This window comes from Macaca nemestrina, chromosome 18 (assembly GCF_043159975.1).
Source record: "Macaca nemestrina isolate mMacNem1 chromosome 18, mMacNem.hap1, whole genome shotgun sequence".
Taxonomy (NCBI): domain Eukaryota; kingdom Metazoa; phylum Chordata; class Mammalia; order Primates; family Cercopithecidae; genus Macaca; species Macaca nemestrina.
In genome coordinates, this window is record NC_092142.1 from 29,379,110 (window position 1) to 29,402,670 (window position 23,561).

The 23,561-nt window shown below is 55.8% G+C and overlaps 2 protein-coding genes across 5 annotated transcripts; both read left to right on the forward strand.

Moving 5' to 3' along the window:
- Positions 1-714: 714 nt before the first annotated feature.
- LOC105482968 (armadillo repeat containing 5) lies at positions 715-9,508 on the forward strand. Its single transcript, XM_024793182.2, has 8 exons — positions 715-1,195; positions 1,548-1,670; positions 2,149-2,674; positions 4,602-4,709; positions 4,811-5,597; positions 7,065-7,561; positions 8,189-8,321; positions 8,417-9,508. The coding sequence occupies exons 1-8, from the start codon at positions 1,091-1,093 to the stop codon at positions 9,225-9,227; spliced, it is 3,090 nt and encodes a 1,029-aa protein (XP_024648950.2). The 5' UTR covers positions 715-1,090; the 3' UTR covers positions 9,228-9,508.
- Positions 9,509-14,888: 5,380 nt separating this feature from the next.
- LOC105482969 (transforming growth factor beta 1 induced transcript 1) lies at positions 14,889-20,653 on the forward strand. 4 transcript variants are annotated; one of them, XM_011743501.2, is made up of 11 exons: positions 14,889-14,944; positions 16,182-16,297; positions 16,423-16,475; positions 16,585-16,727; positions 16,902-16,989; positions 17,103-17,208; positions 17,316-17,510; positions 18,759-18,932; positions 19,217-19,298; positions 19,598-19,746; positions 20,004-20,653. In XM_011743501.2, the coding sequence occupies exons 1-11, from the start codon at positions 14,932-14,934 to the stop codon at positions 20,268-20,270; spliced, it is 1,386 nt and encodes a 461-aa protein (XP_011741803.2). In that variant the 5' UTR covers positions 14,889-14,931; the 3' UTR covers positions 20,271-20,653. The 4 variants fall into 4 exon arrangements, with proteins under 4 accessions (XP_011741803.2, XP_011741804.2, XP_070940553.1 ...); XM_011743502.3 differs by having other exon boundaries at positions 14,919-14,966; XM_071084452.1 differs by lacking the exon at positions 14,889-14,944 and adding an exon at positions 15,245-15,373.
- The last annotated feature ends 2,908 nt before the right edge of the window (positions 20,654-23,561 follow it).

Below are 23,561 nucleotides of genomic sequence, written 5' to 3' on the forward strand. Positions count from 1 at the left end.
CCCAAAAGTCTCCCTTCAGCTGGTCGACGTTTTGCCTTTGTAACTTCAAAGAACAAACCTAAGCCTTCTTAGCTGGGTGGGCTCTTTGAAGGCAGTGATCACAGACAGCTCTAGTGTTCAGATTCTTCCAGACTGGGGCTCCTTTCTTTAAAAAAAAATTTATTATTTTTTTGAGACAGTCTCTGTTGCCCAGGCTGGAGTGCAGTGGCACGATCTTCGCTCACTGCAGCCTCCACTTCCCAGGGTTCAAGTGAGTCTCCTGCCTCACCCTCCCGAGTAGCTGGGATTACAGGTGAGAGCCAACACGCCTGCTTTTTTTATTTAGTAGAGACAGGGTTTCAATATGTTGGCCAGGCTAGTCTCGAACCCCTGGCCTCCAGTGATCCGCCAGCCTTGGCCTCCCAAAGTGCTGGGATTATAGGCATGAGCCACCACGCCCAGCCCAGACTGGGGTTCCTTGACTCGGCAAAGGGTTGGGCAAAAAGATGTGGAGACCCCCCACTCCGCCCCAACCAAATCCCATCATTAGCTCTAAAATCAACAGCCCTAGGGGAGCAGAAGGGGGTCTGCTTAGAGACCTGGTTCCTTCCATTTCCTTGAGGTCCGAACCAGAGTCAGAGCTGAAGTTTCAGCTAAAACTGAAGCCAGGGCTACTGGCAGAGGCTGCCGCCCTGGTGCGTCCGCCGGTGCTGGCCCAGGTTGGAGCTTCCGGCTAAGGCCTTGCCACACTGCAGGCAGATGCAGGGCTTCTGGCCGCTGTGGGCTGCGTAGTGGACGAGGCAGGTGGGAGCTCTGGCGGAAGCTCTGGCCACACTCATCACCAAGCATCAGGTTTCCGGACTTTGTGACTGTGCTGGTGCCGCAGCAGATTCCAACTGTGCACAGAACTCTTACTACAAACAAGGCATTTAGAGGCCTTCTCACCCATGCGGACCACAGGTGCTGCAACAGGTTGGAGTTAAGCCTGAGGCTCTTTCCGCAGTCCCTTCAGCGGTAAGGCTTTTAGCGGTGTGTAAGCGCTGGTGCTGGATCAGGTTTGAGGTGACGCTGAAAGTCTTACCACACAAGGCACAGGTGTAGGGCTGAAGCGATGGTCACACTCAGGGCAGGAGTATGGCTTTTGACCTGTGTGTACCCAGTGGTGCTTAACCAGATCAGAGCCACATCGGAAGCTTCTGCTATACCCCGGACAACGGTAAGGCTTGTCACCAGCGTGGCTGCCTTGGCGGTGAATGAAGCCGGGGAGGTAGGCTGTGGTCAGCCCACACTTCCGGCACTCGCAGGTTTTGGGGCTTGTAGACGGTTGCTCTTGGCAAAGGCTTCTTCCTCCCCAGGGCCAGAGCCTGACCATTTTCCAGGCGGGCAGCTGCCCCTGCCACACCAGGAAGGGCTGCTCAGGCGGAGCCACCTCGCAATCCAGGGGTGACCTGGGGGCTCCCCGCGATGCTAACGTCCCGCTCCCCCGCCGCCCCGCCCCGTCCGGATTCTCCCTTGTCTCTTCTGGCATAGCCGACTGCACTACGGGTGAAGAACTCCCTGTTTCCTAGACGCCAGCTCCTGAGCTCACGACCACGTCCAGAGCGGAGGACACTCGGGATACCGGGGTCCAGCTCCGGAAACGGAAAATTCCACAAGCCCGTCACCCTAGGAAGAGGCAGCGAACGTTCTCGGTAGGTTTAACCCTCTTCTTTAACCCGCGTCTGCGGCGCGGTCAGGACCTCGCACTTTCGGCCCGGCTTGGGGTTCTCGGAGTCGGTCCCGGGGCCGGGCCGCACCACCGCTGGGGGGCAGCGAAGCGAGCCTAGAGGAGGAAAGGCGGTCCCCGCCGAGTGCACGCCGGGGGCGGAGCACGGCACGAAGGCTCCGTGGTCGGACGTCTGGGCTGTCCGGAGGCTCCGGCCCACCTGGAGGGCCTTGGAAGAGTTTCCCGCGCGTCCCGAGGTAGGCGTGCGAAGCTCGGCGCGGACCACACCTCCCGCATGCACTACCGGCGCGTCCCAGGTTGCGCAGCGATAAGGGTACCGCCGCACCTTCTTGCAAGGACAGACTTCCGGGGTCGAGAACTACAACTTCCGACTTGCATCGCTGCGACGGCGCTATTTAAACAGCGTCAGCGAGGCGGTGCCCGGCGACTCCTCTGTCTTCCAGTTCCGCTCCCTGGGATCAGCGGCGAGAAGCGGGGCGGAGTCTGAGGCCCGAGCCAAGATGGCGGCTGCGAAGCCAACCCTCACGGACTCGCTCTCGTTTTGCCTCGCGCAGCTCGCGGCGGCGGCCGGGGAGGGTCTGGGTGGGGAAAAGGACCCAGCTGCCAACGAGACACCCCTGGGCCGCGCGCTCCTAGCCCTCCGCACGCGCCACATCAAGGCAGCGGGGGGAATCGAGCGCTTCCGGGCACGCGGCGGGCTCCGCCCCCTACTCGCGCTGCTACGGCGAGCGGCTACAGCGGGTTCCGCCCCGTCCCAGGCAGGCCCCGGCTCCGCCCCCTCGGCCGCGTCAGCAGCTTCTAGCCCCGCCCCCGCATCGGGCCCCGCCCCCTCTGTGCCGTCGTCTACGCCTTCACCGCCAGTGCGCCTGCGCAAGACGCTGGACTTGGCGCTTAGCATCCTAGCCGATTGCTGTACGGAAGGGGCGTGCCGGGCCGAAGTGCGCAGACTCGGAGGCATACTCCCTTTGGGTAAGTGCTCCGCCTCCGTTTCCTAGAAAGATTGGGTTTGCAATTCGCTCGCTGTCTGGGCCGGGAGTTTGGAGTTCTTTGTGTCATATCCTGGAATAACGTGCTTTGTGATGGCGCACCGCTCCTGTTTCTCAAGCTGTTGTGCCCCGTGACGTCACTGCTGTCTTTTTAGATGAGAGAGAGCCCTCCCACACCAGATAATTACAGCCATTATCTAGGAATTGGTTCTTGAGGACTTCTTTCGAAGCTAGACTAGCGGAGGCCAAAGGGTTATTTGGTGACTTTTCCAGATGATTCTTATTCTCCAGTTATGATGTTCATAGCAGATATTCAGTGCCCACTATGTGTCCGGCCCTGTGCAAGGTTCTGAAGTCCCACTGTTGAGCTGGAAGGTGTAGTGGTTCAGAAAGGGAGTTCTGCAAAAGTCACCTAACCCCTCTGAGGCCAGGATTCCTTGTAAAATGGGACAGTGATAGCTACCTCAGAAAATCAAAGTGGGGAGAAAACGAAGTACAAATATAGTACGAATATACAAATACTCTAAGCATGGGGACTTCAGGTTATTAAAAACTAGCATAAGCTGGGTGCAGTGGTACACGCCTGTAGTTCCAGCTACTTGAGAGGCTGAGGCGGAAGGATCCCTTGAGCCTGGTAAGTAGAGGCTGCAGCGAACAATGACTGTGCCTGTGAATAGCCACTGCATTCCAGCCTGGGCAACATAACAAGACCTCATATTTTAGAAAACTAAACAAACCAGTAGTCACTTAGGAAGCAGGAAAAAATAAATAAAAATAATTAAAACCAGCACAGTAAGAACAAATCCTAGCAAAACATAAGCTTTTCTGTTTACCAGCTAAATTGGTGCCTCCTAGTGGCAGTGTGTGAAAGCAGTTTACATGTCACTACCTGCCTTCCACAAAATTAAGCTAGTTTTGATGACATCTTAACTTTTTGGATAAAGGGAAGCATTAATGTATTTAAAATTTACATAAAATGCATCTGGACCATCTATGTTTGATAAGAGCCTTGGTTATTAAATAACCCCCATCACTCAGCTACTATTTTTCATTTTAAATGTCTTCTGAATCTATCTGCTTCTCTCTCTCCCTACTTCCGTTGTGTGCCCAGAGACTGGTACCTCTGTGCTGTGTGATGCTGGTAGCTGGGTTGGTTCAAGCTATTGTCTTTTCATGCTTGGGCTATTATGATAGCCTTTTGACTCCTCCCTTCCTATTCTTTCCCCCATAATGCATTCTCCCTATGGATGCCAGATTGTATCATGTCACTCCCCTTCATAAAACCCTTGTGTGGCGCCCAGTGCCTTCACATTCAAGTCCTGATCCCTTGGCCTGACATTTGAAGCCTTTCACAGACACTGCATCTTACCTCTGGGCCTTTGGAAAGGCTACTTCCAAACCCGAAATGCCTTCTCACTCCCCCATCGACTGTGCTTCTGGCAAATACCTTCCTGTGTACCCCTCCAGACCCAGCTCGAGTGTTAGCCTCTTCCTTTTATTTAGTAATTTTTTTTGAGATGGAGTCTTGCTCTGTCGTCTGGGCTGGAGTGCAGTGACACGATCTCAGCTTACTGCAACCTCTGCCTCCTGGGTTCAAGCAATTCTCTTGCTACAGCCTCCCAGGTAGCTGGGATTACAGGCGCGCACCACCACACCTAGATAGTTTTTGTATTTTTAGTAGAGATGGGATTTGGCCCCGTTGGCCAGGCTGTTCTCGAACTCCTGACCTCAAGTGACCCACCCACCTTGGTCCCCCAAAGTGCTAGGATTATAAGCTTGAGCCACCGTGCCCTGCCGAGCATTAGCCTCTTTTGAAAGCCTTCCCAGCCCTCTCAGGCCACATTCTCGAGGTGACTGATGAGAGAGACAGTAAGGGGTAGAACCCTCACAAGCCCAAACTCTCCTTGCAGTGACCATTCTTCAGTGCATGAAGACAGACAGCATCCAGAACCGAACGGCCCGTGCCCTGGGGAACTTAGCCATGGAACCTGAGAGCTGTGGGGACATCCACTGTGCTGGTGAGAGGCTGTGAGGGTGGGATCTGCTAGGGCTCGGAGTGGAAGAAAGGCTTGAGTGTCTGTCCTTGTTCACCCTCTGTGCTCCTCTTTCCTGCCCTCAGGTGCTGTTCCCCTGCTTGTGGAGAGCCTGACAGCCTGCCAGGACTCACAGTGCCTGCAGAGCGTGGTGCGTGCCCTCCGCAACCTGGCAGACTCACCCCAGCACCGCCTGGCTCTGGCACAGCAGGGAGCAGTGCGCCCTCTGGCTGAGCTCCTAGCCACTGCCCCAGATGCTGCACTGACCTCAGCCCTCGTCCGTGCCCTCCTGGAACTCAGCCGAGGCTGCTCCCGGGCCTGTGCTGAGCAGCTAAGTCTGGGTGGGGGACTGGGCCCACTCGTCAGCCTGGCATCCCACCCCAAGCGGGTAGTACGCGAGGGAACCATTCTGATCCTCGCCAACCTGTGTGCCCAGGGCCTGATTCGGCCTGCACTGGGCAATGCTGGTGGGGTGGAGGTGCTGGTAGATGAGCTTCGGCAGCGCCGGGGTCCTAATGGAGCTAGTCCAGCCTCCCAGCAGCCTCTGGTGCGGGCTGTGTGCCTCCTGTGTCGTGAGGCCATCAACCGGGCCCGGCTGCGGGATGCTGGTGGCTTGGATCTACTGATAGGCCTGCTGCGGGACCCTCGTGCCAGCGCATGGCACCCTCGTATTGTGGCTGCCCTTGTGGGCTTTCTGTATGACACTGGGGCCCTGGGCCGGCTCCAAGCTCTGGGACTTGTGCCTCTCCTGGCTGGGCAGCTGTGTGGTGAGGCTGGTGAGGAGGAAGAAGAGGGAAGAGAAGCTGCTTCCTGGGACTTCCCTGAGGAGAGGACCCCTGAGCGGGCACAGGGTGGAAGCTTCCGGAGCCTCAGGTGAGTCCCTGCCTCAGGGCTTGGGAGGGTGAGCAGTGTGGTGGCGTGGGGTTTGTGTCTGTCTTGGTCCTCTTCACTACCTCCACCCCCATTCTGTCTGAATAAGACTTTTATTACCCAGACTCCTGATTCCCACACAGCCACCTGCCAGTTCCTGTCTAACACACTCTACTCCCCTGGGTCTACCTTTTTTTTTTTTTGAGACAGGGTCTCACTGTCATCCAGGCTGGAAGGCAGTGGTGCCATCTCCACTCACTGCAACTTCCGCCTCCTGGGTTCAAGCAGTTCTCCTGCTTCAGCCTCACGAATAGTGGGATTACAGGTGCTGGCCACTATGCCCAGCTAATTTTTGTATTTTTAATAGAGACAGGGTTTCACCGTGTTGGTCAGGCTGGTCTCGAACTCCTGACCTCAGGTGATCCCCCCGCCTCGGCCTCCCACAGTGCTGGGATTACGGGTGTGATCCTTTGCACTGGCTGGATCTACCTTTTAACCTTGGTTCCACCCCAGCACCTTTGAACTTTGGGCCCCAGACAGGTTCACTGGGAGGTGGGATATACGTAGATTAAGATGATGGACTCTGGAGTCCAAGTTCTTACTCTCTTACTGTCACTCATGAGCTGAAGCATCACAAGAAAGCTGAGGAACTCTTTTTATTTTTTTGAAACATTAGAGTTGGGGATCTCGCTTTGTTGCCCAGGCTGGTCTTGAACTCTTGGCTTACAGTGATCCTCCCAGCTCAACCTCCCAAAGTGTAGGGATTACAGGTGTGAGTCACCATGCCCGGCCCCCAGCGCTTCCTATTTCCTTTTTATTTTCTCCATGACCCCTGTACTCTACACTGGTCCCACACTAACAAAACTTACGGTACTCTCACTTCTTGTCTGCTTCTTCTCACTGGAACATAAACTCCAGGAGGACAGGCACTTTGTTCAGTGCTTCTACCCAGCATCTAAAGAACAGCTTGGCACATGACAGGCATCAGTAATTGCTGAATGAGGTTTTAGTCCTATCCCCTCTCACTTCCATTTATCCCCTTTCTCCACCCTCCTCTCCCCTGGCTTTTCCTCCCTCCAAGACAGCTTTTAGCTCATGCAGTGGCTCACACCTGTGATCCCAGCGCCTTGGGAGGCCAAGGCAGGAGGATCGCTTGAGCACAGGAGTTTGAGACCAGCCTGGGCAATATAGCAAGACCCATCTCTACAAAACATTTAAAAAATTAGCTGAGCGTGGGGGCACACACCTGTAGTGCCAGCTACTTGGGAGGCTGAGGTGGGAGGATCGCTTGAGCTCAAGAGTTCAAGGCTGCAGTGAGCCAGGATCCCACAACTTCATTCCAGCCTGGGCTACAGAGGGAGACCACGTTTCTTTAAAAAAAAAAAAAAAAAAAAGACCGCTTAGGCCTCTTGGACTCTGCCCCTTCACCTTGGCACTGGGTTCAGTCTCCTTCCTTTCTTCCCTCCACAGGTCGTGGCTGATCTCCGAGGGCTATGCCGCGGGCCCTGATGACATCTCCCCCGACTGGTCTCCTGAGCAGTGTCCTCCACCGGAGCCTGTGGAGCCGGCCAGCCCGGTCCTGACCCCGACCTCGCTGCGGGCACCGCGCACCCAGCGCACTCCAAGCCACAGCCCCGCCGCCGCCATCGAGGAGCCTTGGGGACGCGAAGGGCCAGCCCTGCTGCTGCTTTCACGCTTTTCCCAGGCCCCTGACCCAAGCGGGGCACTTGTGACCGGCCCGGCCCTGTACGGCCTGCTGACCTATGTGACCGGCGCACCGGGCCCGCCCAGCCCACGTGCACTGCGCATCCTGTCACGCCTCACCTGCAACCCTGCCTGCCTGGAGGCCTTTGTGCGCAGCTATGGCGCAGCGCTGCTGCGGGCCTGGCTGGTGCTGGGGGTGGCGCCCGACGATTGGCCGGCACCACGTGCCCGGCCCACTCTCCACAGCCGCCACCGAGAGCTGGGTAAGTTCCCACACCCACCCGTCTCCTTGCCCCCGTGCGAGTCCTCGTCCTCCCCCATGGCTTCCAGGGGCTCAGAACCTCACCTTTCCACTCACCCGTCCTCCCCAGCCCGTCCTCCAGACAACCTGTCACCAGAGTGGGGTGGGGAGCAGGACGTTCTGGTCCCTCCATGGGCCCACAGGCAGAATTCTGCTGTGTCCTCTGCCAAAGCCCTGGGGCCTAGATACCCTAACTCCAGACGCAGCCCCACGCCCAGGATCCAGGCCGGTCTGTGGTTCTTTCTTGGCTCTGCCATTGGTTCAGCGCTGTCCTGACTGCTCCCCACCGGCACCCTGACCTGTGAACCCCACCGGTGTGAACCCCGCCCTCACCACCACCCCCAGCACTGCCAGGAACTGCCCTGTCTGCTGTGCCCTGACCACAGGCTGCTTCAGGGGCCCAGACTTACACCCTGACCGTCCCACCTTCTGTCCTTGTCCTGGACCTCAGGTTCCCAGTGTCCCAAGCCCAGCACTGCCTCTTCAGTGCCCTGATTTCTCACCCAGAGGTTTTACCCTCCTTCATCTCATGGGCCCAGAGTCCTGTCTCAGACCCCAGCTCCCAGCCTGACAAGCTTTCCACTTGCAGGGGAGAGGCTACTGCAGAACCTGACGGTTCAGGCTGAGTCGCCCTTTGGGGTCGGCGCCCTCACGCACCTCTTACTCTCCGGGAGCCCTGAGGACCGCGTGGCCTGCGCGCTGACCCTGCCCTTCATCTGCCGGTGAGTGGGAAGTGGGTGCCTTGCGGGGCTGGGGAGGAGTGCTGTGTTTCCCAGGCCCGTTTCTCACCTTCTGAAAGGCCCTCTCTTCCCTGTAGGAAGCCCTCTGTGTGGCGCCGGCTGCTCCTGGAGCAGGGTGGCCTCCGGCTCCTCCTTGCGGCGCTGACCCGGCCGGCCCCACACCCGCTCTTCCTCTTCTTTGCCGCGGACTCCCTTTCCTGCCTCCAAGACCTGGTGTCTCCCACCATGAGCCCAGCCGTCCCACGGGCAGTCCCCATGGACCTAGACTCACCGTCCCCTTGCCTCTATGAACCTCTGCTGGGCCCAGCCCCTGTCCCAGCTCCCGACCTGCACTTCCTGCTGGACTCAGGCCTCCAGCTCCCTGCCCAGCGAGCAGCCTCAGCCACCGCCTCCCCTTTCTTCCGGGCCCTGCTGTCAGGCAGCTTTGCAGAAGCCCAGATGGACCTGGTGCCCCTGCGAGGCCTGTCACCTGGTGCAGCCTGGCCTATCCTGCATCATTTGCATGGTTGTCGGGGCTGTGGGGCTGCCCTGGGGCCCGTGCCCCCTCCAGGCCAGCCCCTGCTGGGCTCAGAGGCCGAGGAGGCACTGGAGGCTGCTGGCCGTTTCCTACTGCCTGGGCTGGAGGAGGAGCTGGAAGAAGCCGTGGGCCGCATCCACCTAGGACCCCAGGGTGGCCCAGAGTCAGTGGGTGAGGTGTTTCGCCTGGGCCGGCCCCGGCTGGCTGCCCACTGTGCCCGCTGGACACTGGGGCCAGAGCAGTGCCCGAGGAAGCGGGGTCTGGCCCTGGTGGGGCTTGTGGAGGCAGCAGGTGAAGAGGCAGGGCCCCTGACAGAGGCTTTACTGGCCGTGGTGATGGGGATCGAGTTGGGGGCAAGGGTCCCTGCCTAGACTGTTGAAGTCCCCTGGGAAGGGGACCCAAGGATGAATTGGCTGTGAAGGAGCCTCCCTGAGACTGGCAAGGGAGGAGGCTGAGCAGAAGGAGTCGTCATAGAGGAGCGGTGAGAACATGGAGCCGGACCCCAGGATGACGACGATCTGAAGACCCGGGAGTGAGAAGCCAAGGCCAGGGTCTGGGTGTGGGGTGCAGAGAAGCAGAACAGCCTAGGGCCCCAGGTGCCTGGCCTGGCCCAGACCTCTGGAGTTGAGATTAAACACTTTGGAGTTGGATACCCGTGTTGTGTGGTGTGTCTGCTTCTGTTTCTTCGCCCACCAAGCAGGGGCTTGTTCAGGTCTTTGTGTCTGGATACAGACCACCCTTGCATGTGACAGTTATAATAAGTATTGGGACAGGGTTGAGTTCCCAGGCTGCTGCTTAGGATGTGGTTTTGGGCCCCAGGGGAAGCCTGCTTCCTGCTGTCAGGGCCTCACTGCTCTGACACAGCAACCCAACTGGACACGCAGACCTTGCTCGGGGCTGAAAGGGTTGTGCTGAGGGAATGCTGTTAGTCTGATGATGTGTTGAAGGCCTTTGCATTACTGACTGTTGCCCATCTTGGGTCCCCATTCTCTGGCTCCCTTTTCATCTCCTGGGCCATGTGCCCTACTGCTGTCTGTCTGAGGGAAGACCTGCTGTGGAGGGAATCTCATGCCCAGAGACAGACAAAGACCTGTGCTGGCATTGAGGAGAGGGAAGGGCTCACATTGCTTTGGTCTCCAAGGCAGGGTCTCCATCACCTGGCTTCCAGATCTTTTTTTTTTTTAAACTATTATTTTGCTTTAGATTCAGGGACATGTGCATGTTTGTTACACGGGTGTATTGTGTACTGGGGGGATTGGGTTTCTAGTGAACCCATTACCCTAAGAGTGAACACTATACCTAATAGGTAATTTTCCAGCCCTTGCCCCACACCCACCCGCCCCCTTTTTGGAGTCTCCAGTGTCTATTTCCATCTTCATGCCCCTGTGTACCCATTGCTTAGCTCCCACTTACAACGGAGAACATGCAGTATTTGGTTTTCTGCGCCTGGGTTAGTTTACTTAGGATAATGGCCTCCAGCTCCGTCCATTTTGCTGCAAAGGACGTTATTTCTTTTTTTAAGGCTGTGTACTATTCCATGGTGTATATGTATCACATTTTCATTTTTTTAAAAGAGACAGGGTCTTGCTATGTTGCCCAGTTGGTCTCAAAATCCTAGGTTCAAGCAGTCCTCCTGCCTCAGCCTCCCAAAGTGCTGGGATTTACAGGCACGAGCCACTGTGCCAGCCAACATTTTCTTTATTCAGTCAACTATTGATGGACACTTTGGTTGGGTCCATGACTTTGCTATTGTGAATAGTGCTGCAATGAACATGAGTTCAGCTGTCTTTTACATGATTTCTTTTCCTGTGGGTAGGTACTCAGTAGTGGGATTTCTGGGTCAAATGATAGAGTTGTAGGTCTTTGAGAAATCTCCATACTGTTTTCCATAGAGATCGAGCTAATTTACATTCCCACCAACAGTGTATAAGTATTCCCCTTTCTCCACATTCATGCCAACATCTGTTGCTTTTTTACTTTTTAATAATTGGCTTGCAGATTTTTGACTCCTCAGTGGCAGGCTGATTTTGGGGAGAGCTGCACTGGGCCTGCCAAGGTCTGCTTCTGGGCAGCTGAGGTTGACACTTGCTGTCTCTGAGCCTCTGTGAGTGTTGGTCCAGGTCTCTGGTTTTCAGGCTATGCATTAGAACCAAGCAGAGAGCTTTGAAAAACTATCGATGCCTGGGACCTTTTTACTCACATTGGACTGGGCATCAGTATTTTAATTTATTTTTATTTTTGGAATCTTGCTCTGTCACCCAGGCTGGAGTGCGGTGGTGCAATCTCGGCTCATTGCAGCCTCCGCCTTTCTGGTTCAAGCAATTCTCGTGCCTCAGCCTCCCAAGTAGCTGGGATTACAGGTGCCACTATGCCCGGCTAACTTTGTATTTTTAGTAGATACAGGGTTTCACCATGTTGGCCAGGCTGGTCTCGAACTCCTGATCTCAGGCGATCTGCCTGCCTTGACCTCCCAAAGTGCTGGGATTACAGGCGTGAGCCACCACGCCCAGCCAGGCCCTATCTTCAAATATAGTCATACTGGGAGTTAAACTTTGATGTATAAAAGTGGGAGAGGCACAAACATTCAGTCCATAACACTCCCTTTCCCCCAATCCTAGGCAACCACTAATCTACATCTTGCCTCTACAGATGACCTATTCTGGACATGTCATATAAATGGAATCATAGAGTGCGTGATTTTTCGTGTCTGGCTTCTTTCACATAGCATAATGTTTTCAAGGTTCATCTACACCGTATCATCTCATTTCTTCTTATTAGGAATAATACAGTTTCACTTTATGCACTGCTGTGGTTTGAACATGTCCCCCCAGAGTTCATGTGTTGGAAACTTAACCCCCAATGCAACTGTTGAGAGGTGGGAACTTCAAGAAGTGATTAGGTTATGTGGGCTCTTCCCTCATGAATGGATTAATGGCATTATTGCATGAGTAGGTTTGTTATCAAGGGAGTGGACAGTTGATAAATGGATGGGTTCTGCCCCCACCCCACCCCCTCTCTGGCACTGTCTTACCCTTCCACTTTTTGCTGTGGAATGAGGCAGAAAGAAGGCCCTCACCAGATGCAGGGCCCTTGACCTTGGACTTCCCAGCCTCTAGAACACAAAGAAAGAAATCTCTGTTCTTTATAAATTATCCAGCCTTAGGTATTCCATGATGCAGCACAAAACAGACTAAGACACGGATATGCCACTTTTGTTTCTTCAATCATCAGTTGACGGACATTTGGGTTGTTTCCACTCTGGGGCTACTATGAATAATGCTGCTATGAATACTCGTACAAGTTTTTTTTTGTGGAATATGCTTTTATTTCTCTTGGTTACATATCTAGAAGGGAAATTGCTGGATCATATAACTCTATGTTTAAACATCTGAGGAACTGCCAGACTATTTTCCAAAGTTAGTGAATGATTTTACATTCCAACCAGCTATGTGTGAGGGTTCCAATGTCTTCACATCCTCACAAAAACTTGTTAAATGCCTCTTTTTTTCAGGTTTTTTTTTTTTTTTTTTTTTGAGTCGGAGTCTCACTCTGTCACCCAGGCTGGAGTCCAGTGGCACGATCTCTGCTCACTGCAACCTCTGCCTCCCTAATTCACGTGATTCTCCTGCCTCAGCCTTCCGAGTAGCTGGGATTACAGCTGCCTGCCACCACGCCCAGCTAATTTGTGTATTTTTAGTAGAGACAGGGTTTTGCCAAGTTAACCAGGCTGGTCTCAAACTCCCGACCTCAGATGATCCGCCTGCCTCGGCCTGCAGGCGTGAACCACCGAGACTGGTCTTTAAAATATTATTATTATTACTATTTGAGATGGAGTCTCGCTATGTTGCCCAGGCTGGAGTGCCAGGGCACGATCTCAGCTCACTGCAGCCTCTGCCTGCCAGATTCAAAGTATTCTTCTGCCTCAGCCTCCCAAGTAGCTGGAAATACAGGCGCCCACCACCTTGCCCGTCTAATTTTTTTTGTGTGTTTTTAGTAGAGACTGGGTTTCACCATGTTAGCCAGGCTAACACGATCTCTGCTCACTGCAACCTCTGCCTCCCGAGTTCAAGTGATTCTCCTGTCTCAGCCTCCTGAGTAGCTGGGATTATAGGTGCCTGCCACCATATCCAGCTAATTTTTGTATTTTTAGTAGGACGGGGTTTCACCAGGTTAACCATGCTGGTCTCAAACTCCCGACCTCAGGTGATCCGCCTGCCTCGGCCTCCCAAAGTGCTGGGATTACAGGCATGAACCACCAAGCCTGGCCTTTAAAATATTATTATTATTATTTGAGATGGAGTCTCGCTCTGTTGCCCAGGCTGGAGTGCAGTGGTGCAATCTCAGGTCACTGCAGCCTTCACCTGCCAGGTTCAAGGGATTCTCCTGCCTCAGCCTCCCAAGTAGCTGGGACTACAGGCGCCTGCCGCCATGCCCAGCTAAGTTTTTGTGTGTTTTTAGTAGAGACTGTTTGCACCATGTTAGCCAGGCTGGTCTTGAACTCCTGACCTCAGGTGATCCACCCACCTCAGCCTTCCAAAGTGTTGGGATTACAGGCATGAGCCACCACTCCTGGCCTAATTACCTGTCTTTTTTATTATTGCCATCCTAATAGGTATGATGTGGCGTCTCATTGTAGTTTTGATTTGCATTACTCTGGGGACTAATGATGTTGAGGATATTTTCATGTAATTATTGGCTATTTATATAACGTATTGAACTGTCTATTCAGGTCATTTGCCCATTTTTTTTTCTTTTTCTTTTTTATTCTTGAGACAGGGTCTCCTCTGTCGCCTAGGAGTTCAGTGGCACAGTCTCAGCTCATTGCAGCCTCCGCCTCCAGGCTTCAAGCAATTCTCTCGTGTCTCAGCCTCCCAAGTAGCTGGGATTATAGGCGCCTGCCACCACGCATGGCTAATTTTGTATTTTTAGTAGAGTCGAGGTTTCATCACGTTGGCCAGGCTGGTCTCGAACTTCTGACCTCAAGTGACCTGCTCGCCTTGGCCTCCCAAAGTGCTGGGATTCTAGGTGTGAGCCACTATTCCCGTCTGGCATTTTAAAAAGCTCCCCAGGTTGTTCTGATTTGCTCCTGGGTTGAGACCCACAGTCCAGTGCCCAGATCTGTCCAAGAGAGTGGCTGCCGCACAGTTGTCTGTCCACAGCTACCTCTAGGGCCTCTTGTTTCCACCTCGTTTCTCAGGGTCTCAGTCCAGGGAAGCCTTGCTACTTTGTGGCTGGAGACTTTGTCTTGCTTTCTGCTCTGAGTTCATCAGTAACTTGGGAAAGGGCTGTTTGGGAGCAGGCCTGGGCCACCTCAGTGTTGAGGAAGGGCTTTGTCTTGCAGGCTGGCTGGGGGTTGGTTGCCTGCGAGTGTTTTCCCTGAATTTGCAAAGGGCTTGCGCCCGGGTTCGAGTTTACCTGTGTCTATGACCAAGTCTTGGAGGGAAGGTCCCAGTGTAGAGTCTGTGGGTGGGTTCACTGTGTCTGTCCCTGTCCTTGAGATTTCTTTGTGTCTAGTATGTATGCCTCTTGGGGCCTCTATTTAATCTGTCAGGGTCTCCGATGGGAAGGTCTCTGAACCTGAGGTCTGAGCCTTAGAACATCTCTCCTGCTACCAATTCAAAAATTCCGTCTGGGACAAGTCTCCCAGGAATGGCATGGGTGGCAGGGAGGCTCTTGTCTAGGACTCAGGCTCTGGCTGTGCGGGGTGTCTGCTTGGGGGCCGCAGTCCATGTCTGTAAGTCTCCCTAGGGAGCGGCTACGGGGCTTGGTCTGGAGAAGCCACTTCTTTCTGGCACTGGCCTCCTGGGGCTCCCTGCAGCTGAGGCCAAGGCTGGGGTGTGGCCGCCTCCCCGGCAGGCCGGCGGGCTGGGCTCGGGTGGGCCGGGGCGCTCCCTCCTTTCCACGCCCCTACCTCGGGTTCCCCCGTTCATCACCCCCCCATCCCCATCCCAGCGGGTCCCGGCTTCCTTACATGGTCACGGCCGGGCTTCCAGCTCCCGGACGTCCCCCGCCCCCCGCCCCCACCGGACACGGCCCCCGCCCTGTTCGCCCCGCGCCACCCGCCCGCGCCCCGCCATGGAGGACCTGGGTGAGTGGGGCCGGATCCCCGGGTCCGTGGCCCCTCACCGCTGCCCAGATCTGCCTCCCCGCCGTCGCTCTCCCGCATCTCCCCATCCCTGTCTTCTTGCTTCTGCTTTTCGCCTCTGCCCGCGCCTCCTTTCCAACTCCACGTCCCCCTTCCTGCCTCTCCCTTCCTGCCTTTCCCGGGCCGGCCGCTCCCTCCCTTCTTCCCTCGCTCCGCTCCTCCATCCCAGGCTGCGGCGGGTGGAACGGGAGGTGCGGCGCCCGCGGGCGCCCGGGCGCGGGGCTCTGGGGAGGGAGGGGTTAAAGGGGCCTCGGCCCGGGGACCGGGAAAGTAGAGGGCACGGGAAAGTCTGGCACCAAGTTTTGGAGAAAAAAAGAGGGCCTGCCTGCGCCAGGGTTTTGGGAGAGGAGGAGTTAAGGGCTCCTGAGCACGGTGAGGGTCGGGTCCTTGGAGGAAGGAAGAGAATAGTAGCTCAGGAGTGCCTAGGCGCCCGCGAAGGCTTCAGGGTTTCACGCGGGTGCTCAGAGACGAAGACTGAGGGCAGGACTTCTGGGTTCTGGAAGTGAAGGGGCTCAAAGGACCCGGATCTCGGTATGCAGGGATGGAGAGTGGTGTCTTGTCCGGAAAGGAGGACCCAGGTATCTCGTCCTCCCTGCGGACCCTGGGGCTGGAAGGCTGCGCGCTCCACCGGAGAGAGGGGATTCCGGCCCCCGGCGGTAGAGGGCGCTGCTCGGTAGGGGTAACTGCGGTACCGCAGAGAAGCAGCCAATCAGAAGACAGGTCCCAGCGAAGCGCCAGTGAGGAGCGCAGGGCGGGACTCAGGGGCCTGGTAGTGGCTAGGCTGGGCGGGGCCTGTGTAGGTAGGGGGAGGAGTTAAGGAGCACGGAAGAGAGAGCGTCCAATGAGAAAGCTGGGGGCCAGGCACTGGGCCAATGGAGCAGTTTGGAGGGGAGCCAAATATGGCTTGGTTGAAGAGCCCATTTTGACTGCATCAGAGAAGATGGGGAGAATAAAATAATCAGGAGGCTGGGTCTGTGCTTGGCTCCCAGCGTGAGCAACTGGGATATTCTGGTCATAAATATTCCTTGCTACCCTTTGAGCAGTGCTCTGCCTGGCTCTGGCCCTTTGACCTCTGCTCTTAATAATGGCTTCTGTCCTTCTCCAGTACTACCCACTGGGAACCTTATCTTCCGATCTAACCGTGACCCCTGTCTCTCTCCCTGATGTCCTCTTCCTGCAGACGCCCTGCTCTCTGACCTGGAGACTACCACCTCGCACATGCCAAGGTCAGGGGCTCCCAAAGAGCGCCCTGCAGAGCCTCTCACCCCTCCCCCATCCTATGGCCACCAGCCACAGGTGAGATCGGATGTTGGGGCCTGGGGCAGCCACTAGGGCCAGACTCGGCCTAGTGTATGGGGATCTCAGCCTGAGTGGGGCAGAGTGCAGGCCTGTCATCCCACCTGTGCGTCTCCGCTCTGTAGACAGGGTCTGGGGAGTCTTCAGGAGCCTCGGGGGACAAGGACCATCTGTACAGGTGAGGGGTCTGGCAACCAGGGCATAGGGGGCCAACTGAGGCTCATCCGTACAGGTGAGGAGGCTTGGATTCCCCACCCCTGAACCCAGGCTCCCACTCTGCTTCCCAGCACGGTATGCAAGCCTCGGTCCCCAAAGCCTGCAGCCCCGGCGGCCCCTCCATTCTCCTCTTCCAGCGGTGTCTTGGGTACTGGGCTCTGTGAGCTAGATCGGTTGCTTCAGGAACTTAATGCCACCCAGTTCAACATCACAGGTACCAGGGTGACTGAGAGAGACCTTGATGGGATGGGGGCAGGGGAGGGAAGGGCAGGGCAGAGACTAAAAAGAATACACTTCCCAGAGTAGCAGTTAAAGGGACCTAAAGCCTCAAGTGGGAGGGTGCGTTGAGCACAGCCCTATATGCAGCTTCCTCCTCCCCTCTCTCCAGATGAAATCATGTCTCAGTTCCCATCTAGCAAGATGGCTTCAGGAGAGCAGAAGGAGGACCAGTCTGAAGACAAGAAAAGACCCAGCCTGTGAGTTTGGCATTGTTGTCAGGGCTGAGAGGAGATTAGTCCTGGATGTCTGAGTCACTAGAGGGAGCATTGCTCTGGGAGGCTCTGAGATGACACAAGCATGTTCTTCACAGCCCTTCCAGCCCATCTCCTGGCCTCCCAAAGCCTTCTGCCACCTCGGCCACTCTGGAGCTGGATAGACTGATGGCCTCACTCTCTGACTTCCGTGTTCAAAACCATGTGAGTTGGGCAGTGGGCCAGTGTCCATTTGTGGCTCCCCAACCCCTTCTAGACAATTCCACATCTGCTGCCTTGCTGACTCAATTCTCATGTCCTCCCCGCTGCAGCTTCCAGCCTCTGGGCCAACCCAGCCACCAGTGGCAAGCTCCACAAACGAGGGCTCCCCGTCCCCACCGGAGCCAACTGGCAAGGGCAGCCTAGACACCATGCTGGGGCTGCTGCAGTCTGACCTCAGTCGCCGGGGTGTACCCACTCAGGCCAAGGGCCTCTGTGGCTCCTGCAATAAACCTATTGCTGGGCAAGTAAGTGGAGCCTTGTGAGAAGGGAGGCAGCGACCTATCACAGACCCATCTTTAGTGGGAGCTGGGCTTTATGCTGTTGCCTTTTAATAAGTTAATCTGGGAAGTGGGTATCATTGTTACTTATATTTTATGGATGAGGAAACTGAAGCTCTGAACCACACAGCAGATTAGTGGTAGGGTGAAAATTCCAACCATGTTACCATTTATTATGGTCCTACTGTGTGCCAGGCACTGTGCCAGCTCCTTTACAAACCCTCATCTCATCCAATCTTCACAAAACACTCAGTGACTCCACTCACCATCTCTTATGCATCTACAAAGGCTCTCTCTTCCTCCATCAGAGTCTGGACTGGGTTCACTGGTCCTTGGCTTATTGACTGAGCAGATGTGATTGACAACAGCTGTGCCTAGGGTTTAACCTAGTGCCCCCTGCTAGATCAAGTACCTGACTCCTAGCCCAGAATTGCCCATCTCAGCAAAGGAGGGTGGCATTGTGACTTTTGTAAATCATAGGCACTTTCATCTTCATGAATCCCTTTGTCCATTAAAATACATAGTTTTTTATGCCTGTGTTGGTATAAAGATGGGTATGTTATTATTATATATTAAAGCATTTTCTTCTAGTTCATTTTTTTATTCTGAATTTTTAAAAACTGATTTTTCACTTCCTCCCTCTTATTTATTTTGAGACGAAGTCTCACTCCGCGACCCAGGCTGGAGTGCAGTGGTGCCATCGTGGCTTACTGCAGCCTCGACCTCCTGGGCTCAAGCAATCCTCCCACCTCAGCCTCCCGAGTAGCTGGGACTATAGGCGCCCGCCACCACGCCCGGCTAATTTTATTTATTTATTGTAGAGATGGGGTTTCGCCATGATGCACAGGTTGGTCTCAAACTCTTGGGCTCAAGTAATCCTCCCACCTCAGCCTCCCAAATGCTAGGATTAGAGGCACGAGCCACCCAGCCTGGTCTTAACTCTGATTTAAAAATAAGTAAAACGTTTTTATGGGCCCCTAAATGTATTGTGGGCTCCAGGCTCTGTGCCTGCTGTGCCTCATGCATAGGTCAATCCTGGAGCGCAGGTGGAAGATGGGAGCTGGATCTCCATCGCTTACAGGCTGCGTGATCTGGAACACTGGATTCTTTATTCTGATCGCTCAGAGAGGACTCGAAAAACGCCGCGTAAACCTTGCCTCGCTGGGCATGTGGCCGTCAGAGCCGCTCTGACCACGCCTCACCTCCCACTCGCAGGTGGTGACGGCTCTGGGCCGCGCCTGGCACCCCGAGCACTTCGTTTGCGGAGGCTGTTCCACCGCCCTGGGAGGCAGCAGCTTCTTCGAGAAGGATGGAGCCCCCTTCTGCCCCGAGTGCTACTTTGAGCGCTTCTCGCCAAGATGTGGCTTCTGCAACCAGCCCATCCGACACGTGAGCTCTGCCCGGCCGCACTGAGCCCGCCCTGTCTCACCCGGAGAGCTGTGGGACGGGCCTCCACAGCATGGGTCCCGCCCCACCCGCGCTACCCTACCCCTACCCCTTGGCAATGTCCACGGCCCCTTGGACTCCACTCTTCCTTTCTGACTCCCACGTTCCTAGTTAGATCTTCTCCCTCTCCCCCCACGCATGCCTTAGCCCAGTCACCCGAGTTCCGCGCGGGAGAGGAAGGCGCGAAGGCACGGAGGCCGCGCTGAGTGTCCTCTCCCTCCCTGCAGAAAATGGTGACCGCCTTGGGCACTCACTGGCACCCAGAGCATTTCTGCTGCGTCAGTTGCGGGGAGCCCTTCGGAGATGAGGGTGAGAGTGAACTTGACTCCCACCTTAAAAGCTGCGGGTCCCCTCGACGTCTCGCCCCAGCCCCTCCGATCTCCGGAGTCCTCAGGGCCATGGTTTTCCTTCTGCTCTCTTCTAGCCCTGCCCTCTCCCACACAGACTCCGGACCCAAGCCCTCCCGCTCCGTCCCGCCCCAGACCCAGCTCCTCCTTCCCCAAGCCTCCTTCGGACTGCCCCTCCTCCCGCCCCAGATCTCAGATCTTGTGGGTCCCCCGGTCCCGCCCGCACCCTTTGCCTTCAGCCCACTCGGTTCCCTCTCCTAGGTTTTCATGAGCGCGAGGGCCGCCCCTACTGCCGCCGGGACTTCCTGCAGCTGTTCGCCCCGCGCTGCCAGGGCTGCCAGGGTCCCATCCTGGATAACTACATCTCGGCGCTTAGCGCGCTCTGGCACCCGGACTGTTTCGTCTGCAGGGTGCGCGCTGCGGGGCGGGGCGTTGGAGGGGCGGGTCAAGGGTGCAGGGCTGTGGGGCGGGGCCTTGGAGGGGCGGGTCACTGGAGGTGCTGCTAGGAGCCTCGGGTTGGGCGAGTTTTCCGGCAGGGTCCCACTGGACGGGAGGCTTCGCGTCTAGGAAGGGCGGCGAGGTCCCATGGCGTTATCCGCTAGTAACGCGCGTTGTCTGGCGGGGGCCGCTGACCTTTCTATCCTCTTTCGCGGCCTCCCTTCCCCAGGAATGCTTCGCGCCCTTCTCGGGAGGCAGCTTTTTCGAGCACGAGGGCCGCCCGTTGTGCGAGAACCACTTCCACGCACGGCGCGGCTCGCTGTGCGCCACGTGTGGCCTCCCCGTTACCGGCCGCTGCGTGTCGGCCCTGGGCCGCCGCTTCCACCCGGATCACTTCACATGCACCTTCTGCCTGCGCCCGCTCACCAAGGGCTCCTTCCAGGAGCGCGCCGGCAAGCCCTACTGCCAGCCCTGCTTCCTGAAGCTCTTCGGCTGACAGCCCGCTCGGCTCGCCCTCTCCCCCGGAGGCCGCGCCCTCCCGGTAAAGCGGGTCCTGCAGACCCAGAGGCCTGGCTTTCAGAGTGTGAGGCCCCACCCACTGGAGAGCCCCGCCCCTAAGGTACTCTGAGTCCTCAGGGGTCAAGTTCAGAAAAGGCCCAGCCAGACCTAAACCCACACGCCCACAAAGTGAATCGCACACAGACGAGAGCTCCCGTGCGAGCCTCCACTCTCTATTCCCACCCTTGAGGGAGCCCCCTGACTGGGGGAGGGTCCTTGCAATTCCAGCGAATCGGAGGCCAGGCCAGGACGTCCTTGCTCCCTGCACCCTCACTGTTCTGTGCACTTTTTCTACCTACATAAACACACGCATTCCACGTCTCCCTCGTGCTGTCTCTGAATGCGCGCGGGAGCCTGGCCCTAACGCCCCGCCCCCGCATTGGCTCTGTCCCCGGCCGTCTCTAGGCCACTGCCCTGTGGCCGCAGCGGGACCTGCAGCCTCAGCCCTTGCAGATAGCCACTCCTGCACTTCCTGCTTCAAGTATCAGATGAGCCTGAGGCTGGAAAGGGTGGCGACCCGCGCAGGCCTGTACAGATAGTGGCAGAGCCAGGACAAGAGCTCCAACTGAGGCCCCACCGAATCTTCCCGCCCTCATTACTCTTTCTTCAGTTCTATATTTTGCTTTGTTTTCTTTTGTCCTAAGAGATGAGGTCACACTTTGTCGCCCAGGTTGGAGTACAGTGGTGCCATAGCTCACCGCAACCTCGAACTCCTGGGATCGAGGGATCCTCCCGCCTTGGCCTCCCAAAGGTGTGAGCCACTGTGCCCACCCTTCCCTTTATTCTTGAAATAAGCTCTTAACGGTGGTTCATGTCACTTTGGGAGGCCAAGACGGGTGAATCACTTGAGGCCAGGAGTTCGAGACCAGCCTGGCCAACATGGTGAAACCCCGTCTCTACTAAAAATACAAAAATTAGCTGGGCATGGCACACGCCTGTAATCCCAGCTTCTGGGGAGGCTGAGGCAGGAGAATCGATTGAACTCGGAAGGCAGAGGTTGCAGTGAGCAGAGATGGCGCCACTGCACTCCAGCCTGGGCAACAAAAGAGACTCCATCTCAAAAAAAAGAAAGAAAGAAAAGAAAGGAAGAAAGAGAAGGAAGAAAGGAAGGAAGGGGAAAGAAAAGAGAAAAGAAAGAAAGAGAAAGAAAGAGAAAAGAAAGGAAGGAGGGAGGGAGGGAGGGAAGGAAAGGAAGGAAGGAAAGAAAGGAACAAGCTTAATCTGCTCCCCTCCTGCACTGCCTTTGGTTCCTAGATTTTTTCCCCTATTAAAGGGCCTTGAGGGATGGAGCTCTACCCAGAGTGCCAGCTGTGCTCACCTTTTGGTTCTGGGCACTAAGGTACAGCTTCTGTCTTACTATTGACCCACAACATCTCGGATCACCTGAATGCTTCATGTAGAAAGGGTTAAGCCTCAGCTTAACCCTTTCTCCCTCCCACCCCCAGGTGTCCCAGTCAAGGCAGAACAATCGGCACATTCAGAGCCATTACTTACTGTCCCTGCTGGCCCATCTGCCACCACCTGAGGCTTCTCCCAGCCTAGCCCTGTGCTGGGTGGTGCTGGGTCTAGAGATGAGTCAGGCTTACTGTCCTGGAGAGCCCCAGGCTGAGGAGGCAGATACTTGGACAGAGGATGACACTTGGTGTGGCCAGGGTGTGACTGAAGGAAGCACTGGGGGCTATAGAAGCCAGAAGGTGGCTTCTTAACCCAGACTGGGAGTCAAGGTATGCTTCCTGCAGTGACTGACACCCAGGACCTGAGCCAAGTCCCAGCAGAGAAGGATGGGGCCAGGGGTTTTCAGGTATGGAGGATGGGGTCACGGGTTTCAGGTGTGAAGAAGTTCAGGTTCCATCTGAGTCCCTATGTCCCAGGGTGGCCCCCTGGGTCCAGACTCTAGGGACCTCTGGTGTTGGAAGCGATAGGTCCTCAGAGTCCTTTCCAGCTCATCAGGAAGAGCTAGAAGCTGCAGGGAGCATGTATGGGCACGAGGAAAAGGTGAGGCGTCCTTGGCCCCAGCCTCTCCCAGGTCCCCAGATCTCTTCCTTTCTAAGGCTCCTCTCCCACGGTCTTCCCAGGTCTCCTGCTCTTTCCCTTCCATATATTCTCCCCGAAGAATGTCCCCCCCCACCCCAGCCTGTAACCACCTTCCTATCTTGAGGATGCCCAAATTGGCATTCATTCATTCACCAAATATTTATTGAGCACTCCTGTGCCAGGCTCTGGGGAGACAATGGGGAACCAAGCAGCTATGACTCTTGCTTTCAGGGAGCCGAAGTCTAGTAGGGGAGACAGATGACAGCCAAGTACAAAGGTGACATGAGTAATGAAGGAGCGGTACCTTCCCGATCGCCTAGCTAAAGCCAGTGCTTCCCTGGTGTCCATGCCACAGCCCCTCCCTAGTTCCTTCCGAGCATGCAGTGCTCTTGCAAGTAGGAGTTTTTGTTTTTGTTTTTTTGAGACAGAGTCTCGCTCTGTCACCCAGACTGGGGTGCAGTGGTGCCATCTGGGCTCACTGCAACTTCTGCCTCCTGAGGTTGAACCTCCGGGTTCAAGTGATTCTCTTGCCTCAGCCTCCTGAGTAGCTGGGATTACAGGCATGTGCCACCACGCCTGGCTTTTTTTTTTTTGAGACAGAGTTTCACTCTTGTTGCCCAGGCTGGAGTGCAACGGCATGATCTCAGCTCACTGCAACCTCCGCCTCCCGGATTCAAGTGATTCTCCTGCTTCAGCCTCCACTGGGATTACAGGCATGCACCACTACACCCAGCTAATTTTGTATTTTTAGTAGAGACGGGGTTTCACCATGTTGGCCAGGCTGGTCTCGAACTCCTGACCTCAGGTGGTTCCCCTACCTCAGCCTCCCAAATTGCTGGGATTACAGGCATGAGCCACCGTGCCTGGCCCTTATTTTTTTTGGCTTCTATCTGATTCTGCAACCGGAACAGAATCTCCAGAGAACAGGCAGTGCATTTGTTTTGCTGACCATTTTCTCCCTGGTGTCTACAACAGGTCCAGTATGCAGCCAGTCTCCATATGTGTTTGTTAATGAAGGAAGGAGCCAGGAAGGAAGGAGAGAGAGAGTACAAAGGACAAAATAGAGAACTAAGTTAGGGGAGGTGGGGAAGAGATTACTTTCACCAGGTAGTAAAATGTAAGGTCTCAGCTGAGAGCTGAACATGAAGGAGCCAGCCGTGCAAGGCGCCAAGGAGAGAATTCCCAGCAGACAGGA